The following is an 11,107-nucleotide window of genomic DNA, read 5'->3' as shown; positions in this document are numbered from 1 at the left end:
CAGAGGGATGTTTTGGAAGTGAGTGGCTTAGTTTCTTCTGCTGCTGCCTATCTCCACTTACCCATAGTCAGGCCCCAAGCCCCTCCAACTGCTCCTTACCCTGAGTCTGGAGTACAGGACACACACACACACACACCAGTCTGTGCCTTAGACGCCTGTTAGACTTGCCAGGTGGTGAAAACAGCTCCCCTGACGGGGAGGGCAGGCCCCCTTCCCTCCCCAGACCCCTACCTGAGACTCACCAATTTGTGGCTGTCCAGGAGCCTCAGATAAGGACTTAAGACCACCCTACACAATCCTTATGGGCCCAACCTGATCCCAAAGCCCCTCCTTTCCCACTCCAAGCAGTTGTCCTTCCTTTGGAGGAGGGGAGGGGAGGGGAGGGTCCGGTCCGGTCCGGTCCGGTCCCAGGACGTGCCTTGTACATGCCATGAGCTTGTCAATCCACTCTCATAGTTGTTAACCACGAGATCAACATGAGGGGCTTCTGTCCTTAATTAAACCTGATTCATTTCCTCTGCACAATGAGCATTTGCCAGATGCAGGAGGCAGGGGTGTTGGCTTCTGAACCAAGTCCTTGGGGCTTAGGGAGACAGCCTCAGTCACTCGTGTAAGGAAATGCGTGGGATTTTGAAGTTCGCTGATTCCAAGGTGGCTGTGTGCTGACCCGGCATTTCATCAGGGGAGCTCTGTTGGGTGGCACAAGATGCGTACCTGCTCAGGGCCAGGTAGGTCCCACAGGGACCCTGTCCGCATTACCAAGGGCGTGGCACTCAGGCTGTGGTTGTGAGCAGTTGGATGAGGTCTTTAAGGGCACGTGGGGGAAGGGTGGGGGAGGAAGTCTTCCAGATCCTCTAGCCAGGTATAAGTATCAAAGAACTTAGGATCTTGTTTCCCTAAAGCAGAAACTGCAGCTTGACCAAGCCCACACGCCTGTTTTATTTGGGCCACCCAGTCTGTGATTGGGTACCACACTTTAAAGTTGGGAGATTGCAAAAATCTGACTTGGCAGTGCTAGGTGGGTCCATGAGTGGCAACAATTCCCAGAGCTGGTAATGCAGCCAGTGCTGGGCCAAGCAAAGGCCTCAGTGCTCCCCAGCTCCCCACCATCTCCTCAGGTCACAGCCCCTGGAAACATTTGGGGCTGCATCCCTGGCTGTGCTAAACTGAATGCTCTTAAGAGTCTTAGGGGGTGGATGTTCTCCCTTGGTGTCCATGAGGTCCCTCCCCAATAGGAGCTGAGGCTAGGTTACGCGAGGGAAGTTGGGGGTTCCTGGCCCAGTTCCAGTGAAGGTACTCCCAGACATTCCCATGCGGGCGGCCCTGGGCAAGCACAGCATCAGCGGCCTTGGGGATAGTTGGGCTTTGTCCAGAGCAGCAGGGGCCAAGTCAGCCAGCCTCACAACCAAAGCTCTCTCACAATTCACCCCCAAATATCCCTACCTCATGTCTCAGCAAAGACCTCTGATGAATGAATTCCAGCACTGTTTATTGGGCACAAGACGTGGGGTGGCTTCCTACTGCGCCATTTCCACAGTAACCAAAGCAAGGCTGGTTCCCTTGCTAAGAGTAATTCCCAGATGTGAATTAGCTGAATTCGAAAGTTGAACTGGCATCTTCAAAGAGTACGATAAAAACACTTTGTATCAAAGTTGTGATTAAAAAAATACAAACATTAAACCCAAAGGCATAGAGGAAAATGGCAATCCTGAGAACTGCCCTGAAATGTCAGCCTCAAACCTCATCTGAATCCTGTAAGTAGGTGAACCCTGGGGAGGCCCGCACCCCTTGCGGGGCGGGAGTGCAATGGGGTGAGCTGCGAGCCTGCCTGGCTTCCATCCGGACAAACCTTCATAGCGTCTCTGGCAGTGAGTCGAATCCCCGCTGGGAAACACAGGGAAAAGGATGGGGCACAGGCACTGCAGAGCCAAGACACGGGGGGCAGTGCCCAGCCCTGTGTTTCCCAGCTACATGGTGCTCTCAGGAAGGGGGGCCCCCTGCTCGCCTGCTGTGGCCCGGCAGCAGGGTCTGGGGGCCAAGCCTTGGTCACAGATTGGGGACTGACTCCCACTCGGCTCCAGGCCCTTGTTTCCAATCCTCAGTGTCCAAGGGAGAGAGCTGGTCCCAGAGCTTTGGGCCCATGGTGGGAGAGGGGAAGGCAGGTCAGGCCTCTGGGACCAGCTCTTGCCCTTCTAGGCAGGGGCCCAGCAACGAGCAGAAGCCAGGACGAGGGGCAGACAGAGTGTGGAAGTGGTGTCGCTGTACAAAGGGCGGGCAGGCACGAGTCGGGGGCCCTGGCGGCTGCTAGGACAGCATGGACTGCTGCACGGCCTTCTGCAGCGACTGCCGCGTCACCAGCAGACGCACCACCTCCTCTGAGCGCTTGGTGAGCCGCTTCCGGGCCTGGTCGTGTGTGACCATGGTCATGTCCCAGCCGTTCACCTGGCCCAGGGAGAGAACACAGCCCACCTCAGCTCGCCACCTTCTGGGATCTGAAAGCAGGACGGGCTTTGGGAGGCCTGGGTCTCCCAAGCTGACGCGCCCGGGCTGGGGGATGCCAAGCACCCCTCACACGCACACACAGCGGAGAGCCAGCTTCCTCTGGGGGCGACGCCAGTATGGGCTCCAAAACGACTTCGGTGATTCTCCCAGGTGCTCTGGGAGGCAGGCAGGGACAGCCCCACCACCCCCAAGTGTTTTAGACCCTCTGGCCCAAACCTTGTTTTCCTCCTCTGGGACATCTGTTACCTGCATGATCTTGTCCCCAATCTGCAGCCCAGCAATTTCCGCAGGGCCTCCTTCAGATACCCGTGTGACGTAAATGCCCTGGAAAGAGACAGCCCAAGTCAAGCACTGGGGTCACTGCACTGGTCTCTTATCCACAGAGCAAAGCCCAGCATGGCACACTCCTAGCCGTCTGTCTGTCCCGCACCCAGTATCCCCCAGCACAAGCTGTGTTGAACAGCCGAGGGGGAAAGTAGAGCAGCCCCATGGACGCTGCAGCCCCTGCTGCTAGCCTCCCGGGCTCTGTCTGAGCAGGGCTTCCTAGTGCTGGGAGGCCCACCCCTACTTATTCCCACCAGATCACTTCTTGGACCTTCTTAGAGAGGACCGTTTGAGAGAGATGAGGTCTGCTCCTTCCACAAAGGCCCAGGAAGCAGAGACCTACCATCTCAGGCCTCTGTGCCCCACAGAGAGGTCCCCAGACCCTAGTCCTCCTCACCTTGTCCGTCTTATCTTCTGAGAAAGGATTCTGGGAGGGATCCTGGTCAATTCCACCTCCAATGCTGAAGCCCAGGATTAAGTTCTCACCTTGACGCAACTTGTGAATTTCAACTCTTTGCTGGCAAAGATAAAAAACGAGTTGGGGATGAGTGGGTATGGAGAGCAAATGCGGTCTGTGTCCCCTGCAGCAGCCTCAAGCGGCTGGGTAGGCTCAGAGCCATGCCATGGGGGTGGGGCCCAGGGCCTCCTTCAGGAATCCAGCTGGTCACCAGCCTGGCAGGCTGGGGGGTTGAGACTCATAACTCAGCCACATCAACCCACCCACACAACCCTCAGTCCCAACCTCTCCCAGCTTCCTCTGTCTCAGGCACCAGCCTTCTCAACACATGCTAAGCCCCTCCTGGCCCAAGAGCCAGGGTCTCTGGCTCTGAAGGTGGGCCTATGTCTCAGGGGAGGGACCACACAGGGCAGGAGAGGTCAGGCCCTGAAAAAAAAAATGCAGGCACACTGCTGAGGCAGCTCAGATTGCTGAGCCAGCCCTGTCAAGGGCAAGCCTGGAGATGCTCGGGAAAAGCAGAGATCAAACTTGCACAGAAAGGAGGAAGGCTGTCATGGCCAAAGGAACAGGAGCAGAGGCTTGAAGGTGCTATGGATACATGTCCATGAGACTGGAGTGTACAGCGCAGGACCGGAACTAGGAGGTGAGATGAGGCTGAGCCCAGGTCAGGAAGGCTAGGGAGTGCAGGCCCAGGAGACTGGCCCAGAGGGAGGGGGTGTCTCCCTAAGTCCCAGGCCCTGCTCTTGTGCAGTGGAGGAGGTGGAGGAGGTGCCTAGGGCTCTCCCACCATACTCTGAGGTTGTGGGCCCCATCTGTGCCAAGCTGCTTTCAAAGCCCTCAGCAGCCACCCTCCAGTCACCAGATGCTGGGAGCCAGACCGACTGCCCCACCCCAAAAGTTGACAGTTTTAACAGAAAGAGGAAAAACACAAAGCAAAAGGTGACTTGATCTGGACTTGAGGGGCTTCACAAAGGAGCACCAGGCATTGGGCTGACCAGGATTTTGGCCACCTGACCTTGATTCTAGGCCCACTGGAGCTCTCAGAAATTGGGCAGTAGGGCTGGAGTCAGGCCTGATGGTAGATCATGGTCAGGTGTGATGCTAGAATGACCACTCAGGCAGTCGGTAAGGGAACAGATGTCTCACAGAGGTGGTATGTGGAGGCCAGGGGACATGAGCTACTTAGGAAGTGAGATCAACAGGCTCCAGACTGTTCGTGGCCGAAAGGAGCCAAGGCGAGCTCCTGGCTGGCCACCTGTCCTGGCTGAACACAACCATCTCCCAGATGGGGACCCGAGACGAGAAGGAGCATGTTGAGCTGGAGAGCCAGGAGCCAGCCAGGCAGGTGTCCAGAGGGTAGACAGGCCTATGGAGCCAGAGTTCAGAGGAGAGGCCAAAATGGTTTTAACATTCTCAAAATGTTAACTACACAGGAGAGGGCACAGGGTAGGAAGGAGCCTCTTCCACCGCCATCCCCGATCCAAGACACAAGAGGGAGAGGCCAGACCCACCCACCGTATTCAGACATGTTCCTAGTGTGAGAAGAATGGGAAGGTCATGGTCCTAGAGTTTTGAGGAAGGCCCGGGGACCAGTCATGACCTGCAGTAAGGGGGTTGCGGGAAGCGTGACACCTGAGGCCCACTGGACCTAGGTCCTCATGTGCAAACGTGTGCGCTCCTCCAGGCCTGCCTCTGCCTCCTCTGACACACACCTTTGCGCACCTTTGACTCACCCTTAAGATCAGAAAGAAGTACAGGCTTTAGGACTGGGAGACAAGGCCCCGTCACTAACTTGCTAGGTGAGGTCAGGCAGGTTACTGCCCCTCTCTGGTTCCCCACCTGCACCCCTTTTATCCAGCTAAGGAGCAAACCTGACCACTTCTCTCTGGGGCAGCTAGAGAGCTGGAAAAGGCAGGCTGGTGCAGCCAGGGTGAAGCTGAGGACAGCTGTCAGCAGGTCCAACAATGTCTCCTCCTAGCCCAGGCCTGAGCTGGTGCTCTAAGCTGACCCTCACGTGTCAGCTTTATCAGTGGCTCCCTGGTCACACCACCTGACTGCAGGAGTCCCCAACACGCCCATCTGAGATACTGCAGCCAGTCCCAGGGCCCCAGGACTGGGACTTCCACCCGACCCGTGCCCCGTCCAGCAGGCATTTCTTCTCAGAGACCTGGCTCCTTCCTGAGGGCTTCTTCACACGACTGAGCGTGACCAGACTTCCCTCTGGGACTCAATTTCCCCACCTTAGCCACAGAGTGGGCCTCCAGGCCCCATCCGGCTGTGGCATTGGTATCTGGGTCTAATGTCCCAGCCTCCCTTTGCCTATTCTAATAGCACTTGGCACCCAAGACCAGCCAAGGGAGGAGACAGGGGCCTGAGCTGACCCCAAAGGGTCTCCTCAGGCCCCAAGTGCCAGGCAGGGGACCTGGACTTTGCCTCAAGGGCTGGGGTTCCAGGGAACGTTCGGAGCAGGATCGAACCAGTTGTATGAGCCTTCACTCTGGACCGGGCGTCGATGGGTCGGAGAAGGAAAGGCCGCAGGGGAGGGGGGAGGGGCTGCTATTTTGGCCCCGACCACCTCCACCCCGCAAGTCTCCCTCTGGGCGGCGGCGCCGGCTGGAGCGGAGGAAGCACTTCCTCATTCCAGAGGCTGCGACTCATGGACGTCGGGGCCGGCGCCCGCCACCCGCGGCTGCCCGGCTGGGGACACAGATCCGGGAAGTGGGCGCTTTCCCAGACTCCCACAGCAGGGGCCTTTCTCCTCAATCTTCCCTGACCCGGCCGGCTGAGCGGAGCCCAACGCGGCGGCGTTGGTGCGCGGGGTCTGGCCTCGATCTCGGCTCCTCAGGAGGCGCTTGGGTCCCAGCCATCTCTGTTGCATGGCTGGGTAAGACCGCGGCTCCGCTCCGGCAAAGCGGGAACCGGAGCTCTAGCTCCGGGTTCGCAGGAGACCCGGGCTGGACGCTTTGTCAACGTGTTTGAGGTGTCAGTTTACCTATCTGCAAAGTGGGGTCAAGCCAAGACGAGGAGGAGCCCGCGCGAGACCACTCACCACCACGGCGGTGACCGGCTGGCCCGGGACGTAGGACATCTCGACCCCAATCTGGTTTACCAAACACCGTTCAGTGAAGCCCGCAGCGAAAATCCCTAAGGCCTCGCCCTCTCTAGTTAACAAAGGCCAACCAGCCCGGCCCGCCCCCTCATGAATAGTTAACGATGCTCCAGCCAATCACCGGCCGGAGCGCTCTCGGGCTTTCGGAAGTCCCAGCGCGCGCATAGAAAAGCGGAGAGAGGGGTGGAGTGTGCTCGGGGCGCCCGCGGCGCATGCGCCAGAGGGCGGGTGCGAGTTCCTGGCGACTGCGCAGGCTGGGCCGTCCCAGCATCCTCCAGTGCAAGATGGCGCCGCGGGAATCCGTACCACGGGCTGTCTGAGGGAGCGCCGAGCCACTGCGTCCGCCGCCGGGTTCCAGGTAACTGGGGGAGTCTGGGTGGGAAATGCAGATGTGTCGCCAGCAACCCCGAGCCCTCAGCCTTTTCAGCTTCTTTCGAAGGTCCGAGACTGAGGGGTGCGAGGTCTCCGCAGCCCCAGGGGGAGGGGCGGCGCGAGCCCAAGTCGCCACGCTTCGGGCGCCACCTGTAACTTGGTTCTCTCCGCAGCCCCGCGTTGCTCAACGAGAAAGCAGAGGCCGAGCCCGGGCGGGTGCGATGGCCGCTGTGGTGGCCAAGCGGGAGGGGCCGCCGTTCATCAGCGAGGCCGCTGTGCGGGGCAACGCCGCCGTCCTGGATTACTGCCGGACCTCGGTGTCGGCGCTGTCAGGGGCCACGGCCGGCATCCTCGGCCTCACCGGCCTCTACGGCTTCATCTTCTACCTGCTGGCCTCCATCCTGCTCTCCCTGCTCTTAATTCTCAAGGCGGGAAGGAGGTGGAACAAATATTTTAAGTCGCGAAGACCTCTCTTTACAGGAGGTCTCATTGGAGGCCTCTTCACCTACGTCCTGTTCTGGACATTCCTCTACGGCATGGTGCACGTCTACTGAAACGTGGGCAGGGATGACTTTAAAAAAAAAACAAACAGATTGGGAGGACTGTTGCCAGAAATTAACACCAGGTAGACTTACCTAGTTTTTAAATTGCTGGAGTCGCCGCTTGTCCTGTAACGTTATAAATAATTTATATCTTAAGACGAAGAGTCTGTACTGTTCTACAGATTAAATGAAGCGTGAGACCCTTTGTGGAGTTTTCTTCCTACCTTAACGCGTACCACCTGTCTGCCATGGGTGCAAAATCGCCCGGTATTGACTCCAGGAGAGCTGGGACTGCGCCTTAGTTTTCTGTCCTCTCCTTGCATTTACACATAGGCCCCACAGAGAGGGGCCACTAGGGCCTGAATAAGGAGAGAACTTATCGTTAACATCCTGAGAACTAATAACAGTTAATATTTATTAAGTGTGCCTTGTATGCCAAGCATTGTACCTTGTACCTTTTACACTCGTTACTTCGTTAATTCTAGCAATGTCCTTATGGAGTAGATGTGATTATTACTCCCCATTGATGAACCTGAGTCTCAGAGAGGCTAAATACCTCTGCCGGAGGAGGCACAGCTAGGAAGAGACAGAGCCAGGATTCAAATGTAGGTCTCTTAATTGCTCTTACTGTATTGACTGACTGTACCTTTTCAGAACCCAGCCTTCCCTCCCAACCACTACTCTCAAGGTGTGAGTGGTGTCATTTCAGTTCCATTTCACCTAGTTAGAGCTAGCTGTTTCCAGTTTTTAAAAAGCAAGCTCTTTTTTCCTAGACTCTGTCTAGTGAGAATTAAACAGACTGATTGATTAAGCTAATCTATGGGCTTGTCTGGAGTGTAAATGCCTCTGTCTATATGCTGATCCATGATCCCTTCCTGTCAGGAGGCTTATCTTAGAATAAAATGCATACATTTAATTGAGAAATAAATATTGCATTAGCGTTAAGTAAGGAACACGTTGCTTGTGGAATTTATAGTTTTAACTGGGAAGACCAGCATTACCTGATTTCACCAATAGTCAGAGCTACGAAGAGAGTACACGGGAGTCCCAAACCTAACCCAGGTTGTGGGGTAGCTTTTTTTTTTTTTTTAATTTTATTTTTTTATACAGCAGGTTCTTTTTTTTTTTTTTTTTTTTTTTTTTTTGTGGCTGCGGGTCTTGCGGTATCCTAGTTCTCACTGTTGTGGCCTCTCCCGTTGCGGAGCACAGGCTCCGGACGCGCAGGCTTAGCGGCCATGGCTCACGGGCGCAGCCGCTCCGCGGCATGTGGGATCTTCCCGGACCGGGGCACGAACCCTTGTCCCCTGCATCGGCAGGCAGGTTCTTATTAGTTATCCATTTTATACATATTAGTGTATATGTGGCAATCTGAAACTCCCAATTCATCCCACAACCACCACGACGACTACCCCCCTGCCGCTTTCCCCACTTGGTGTCCATATGTTTGTTCTCTACATCTGTGTCTCAATTTCTGCCCTGCAAACCGGTTCATCTGTACCATTTTTCTAGGTTCCACATATATGCGTTAATATATGATATTTATTTTTCTCTTTCTGACTGACTTCACTCTGTATGACAATCTCTGGATTCATCCATGTCTCTACAAATGACCCAATTTCGTTCCTTTTTATGGCTGAGTAATATTCCGTTGTATATATGTACCACATCTTCTTTATCCATTTGTCTGTCGATGGGCATTTAGGTTGCTTCCATGACCTGGCTATTGTACATAGTGCTGCAGTGAACATTGGGGTGCATGTGTCTTTTTGAATTATGATTTCTCTGGGTATATGCCCAGTAGTGGGATTCCTGGATCATATGGTAATTCTGTTTTTAGGTTTTTAAGGAACCTCCATACTGTTCTCCATAGTGGCTGTAGCAATTTACATTCCCACCAAGAGTGCAAGAGGGTTCCCTTTTCTCCACACCCTCTCCAGCACTTGTTGTTTATAGATTTACTGATGATGCCTATTCTAACTGATGTGAAGTGATACCTCATTGTAGTTTTGATTTGCATTTCTGTAATAATTAGTGATGTTGAGCAGCTTTTCATGTGCTTCTTGGCCATCTGTGTGTCTTCTTTGGAGAAATGTCTATTTAGGTCTTCTGACCATTTTTGGATTGGGTGGTTTGTTTTTTTTTTAATATTGAGCTGCATGAGGTGTTTATATATTTTGGAGATTAATCCTTTGTCCGATGATTCGTTTGCAAATATTTTCTCCCGGGCTTCCCTGGTGGCGCAGTGGTTGAGAGTCCGCCTGCCGATGCAGGGGATGCGGGTTCGTGCCCCGGTCTGGGAGGATCCCGCGTGCCGCGGAGCGGCTGGGCCCGTGAGCCATGGCCGCTGGGCCTGCGCGTCCGGAGCCTGTGCTCCGCAACGGGAGAGGCCACAACAGTGAGAGGCCCGCATACCGCAAAAAAAAAAAAAAAAAAATATTTTCTCCCATCTGAGGGTTGTCTTTTCGTCTTGTTTGTAGTTTCCTTTGCTTTACAAAAGCTTTTAAGTTTCATTAGGTCCCATTTGTTTATTTTTGTTTTTATTTCCATTACTCCAGGAGGTGGGTCAAAAAAGATCTTGCTGTGATTTATGTCCAAGAGTGTTCTTCCTATGTTTTCCTCTAAGAGTTTTATACTGTCCAGTCTTACATTTAGGTCTCTAATCCATTTTGAGTGTATTTTTTGTGTATGGTGTATGGGAGTGTTCTAATTTCATTCTTTTACATGTAGTTGTCCAGTTTTCCCAGCACCACTTATTGAAGAGACTGTCTTTTCTCCATTTTATATCCTTGCCTCCTTGTCATAGATTAGTTAACCATAGGTGTGTGGGTTTATCTCTGGGCTTTCTATCCTGTTCCATTGATCTATATTTCTGTTTTTGTGCCAGTACCATATTGTCTTGATTACTGTAGCTTTGTAGTATAGTCTGAAGTCAGGAAGTCTGATTCTTCCAGCTGTTTTTTTCCCTCAAGACGGCTTTGGCTATTCAGGGAATTTTGTGTCTCCATCCAAATTTTAAGTTTTTTTGTTCTAGTTCTGCAAAAAATGCCATTGGTAATTTGACAGGGATTGCACTGAATCTGTAGATTGCTTTGGGTAGTATAGTCATTTTCACAGTATTGATTCTTCCAATCCAAGAACATGGTATATCTCTCCATCTGTTGGTATCATCTTTTTAAAATTTTTTAAAATTTTCTTTTTTTTAGCGGTACGCGGGCCTCTCACTGCTGTGGCCTCTCCCATTGCAGAGCACAGGCTCCGGATGCGCAGGCTAAGCGGCCATGGCTCACGGGCCCAGCCGCTCCCTGGCATGTGGGATCTTCCCATACCGGGGCATGAACCCGTGTCCCCTGCATCGGCAGGCAGACTCTCAACCACTGCACCACCAGGGAAGCCATGGCTCACGGGCCCAGCTGCTCCACAGCATGTGGGATCTTCCCAGACCGGGGCATGAACCCGTGTCCCCTGCATCGGCAGGCAGACTCTCAACCACTGCACCACCAGGGAAGCCCTGCAGTGGCTTCTCTTGTTGCAGAGCATGGGCTCTAGGCGCGCAGGCTTCAGTAGTTGTGGCACGTGGGCTTCAGTAGTTATGGTTCGTGGGCTCTAGAGCGCAGGTTCAGTAGTTGTCGCGCACGGGCTTAGTTGCTCCGCAGCATGTGGGATCTTCCCGGAGCAGGGATTGAATCCGTGTCCCCTGCATTGGCAGGAGGATTCTTTTTTTTTTTTTTTTTTTTTTTTTTACGCGGGCCTCTAACTGTTGTGGCCTCTCCTGTTGCAGGGCAACAGGGCCCCGGGGCGGAG

General features: G+C 54.0%; 2 protein-coding genes across 3 annotated transcripts; one reads left to right on the top strand and one right to left on the bottom strand.

The window, feature by feature from the left end:
* Nucleotides 1-1,472: 1,472 nt before the first annotated feature.
* Nucleotides 1,473-6,421, bottom strand: TAX1BP3 (Tax1 binding protein 3). 2 transcript variants are annotated; one of them, XM_007454180.1, is made up of 4 exons: nucleotides 6,333-6,421; nucleotides 3,224-3,343; nucleotides 2,749-2,826; nucleotides 1,473-2,442 (listed from the first exon to the last, which is right to left on the bottom strand). In XM_007454180.1, the coding sequence occupies exons 1-4, from the start codon at nucleotides 6,369-6,371 to the stop codon at nucleotides 2,305-2,307; spliced, it is 375 nt and encodes a 124-aa protein (XP_007454242.1). In that variant the 5' UTR covers nucleotides 6,372-6,421; the 3' UTR covers nucleotides 1,473-2,304. The 2 variants fall into 2 exon arrangements, with proteins under 2 accessions (XP_007454242.1, XP_007454243.1); XM_007454181.1 differs by lacking the exon at nucleotides 2,749-2,826 and having other exon boundaries at nucleotides 2,305-2,442; nucleotides 6,333-6,371.
* A 233-nt stretch (nucleotides 6,422-6,654) lies between these two features.
* EMC6 (ER membrane protein complex subunit 6) lies at nucleotides 6,655-7,504 on the top strand. The gene is made up of 2 exons (XM_007454179.1): nucleotides 6,655-6,750; nucleotides 6,938-7,504. The coding sequence occupies exon 2, from the start codon at nucleotides 6,986-6,988 to the stop codon at nucleotides 7,316-7,318; it is 333 nt and encodes a 110-aa protein (XP_007454241.1). The 5' UTR covers nucleotides 6,655-6,750; nucleotides 6,938-6,985; the 3' UTR covers nucleotides 7,319-7,504.
* Nucleotides 7,505-11,107: the final 3,603 nt, after the last annotated feature.

The sequence above is a fragment of the Lipotes vexillifer genome, unplaced genomic scaffold (genome assembly GCF_000442215.2).
Source record: "Lipotes vexillifer unplaced genomic scaffold, Lipotes_vexillifer_v1.1 scaffold680, whole genome shotgun sequence".
Taxonomy (NCBI): Eukaryota; Metazoa; Chordata; class Mammalia; order Artiodactyla; family Lipotidae; genus Lipotes; species Lipotes vexillifer.
The sequence above is the reverse complement of the archived record's forward strand: the minus strand, read 5'-3'. Positions and strand labels throughout refer to the sequence as shown.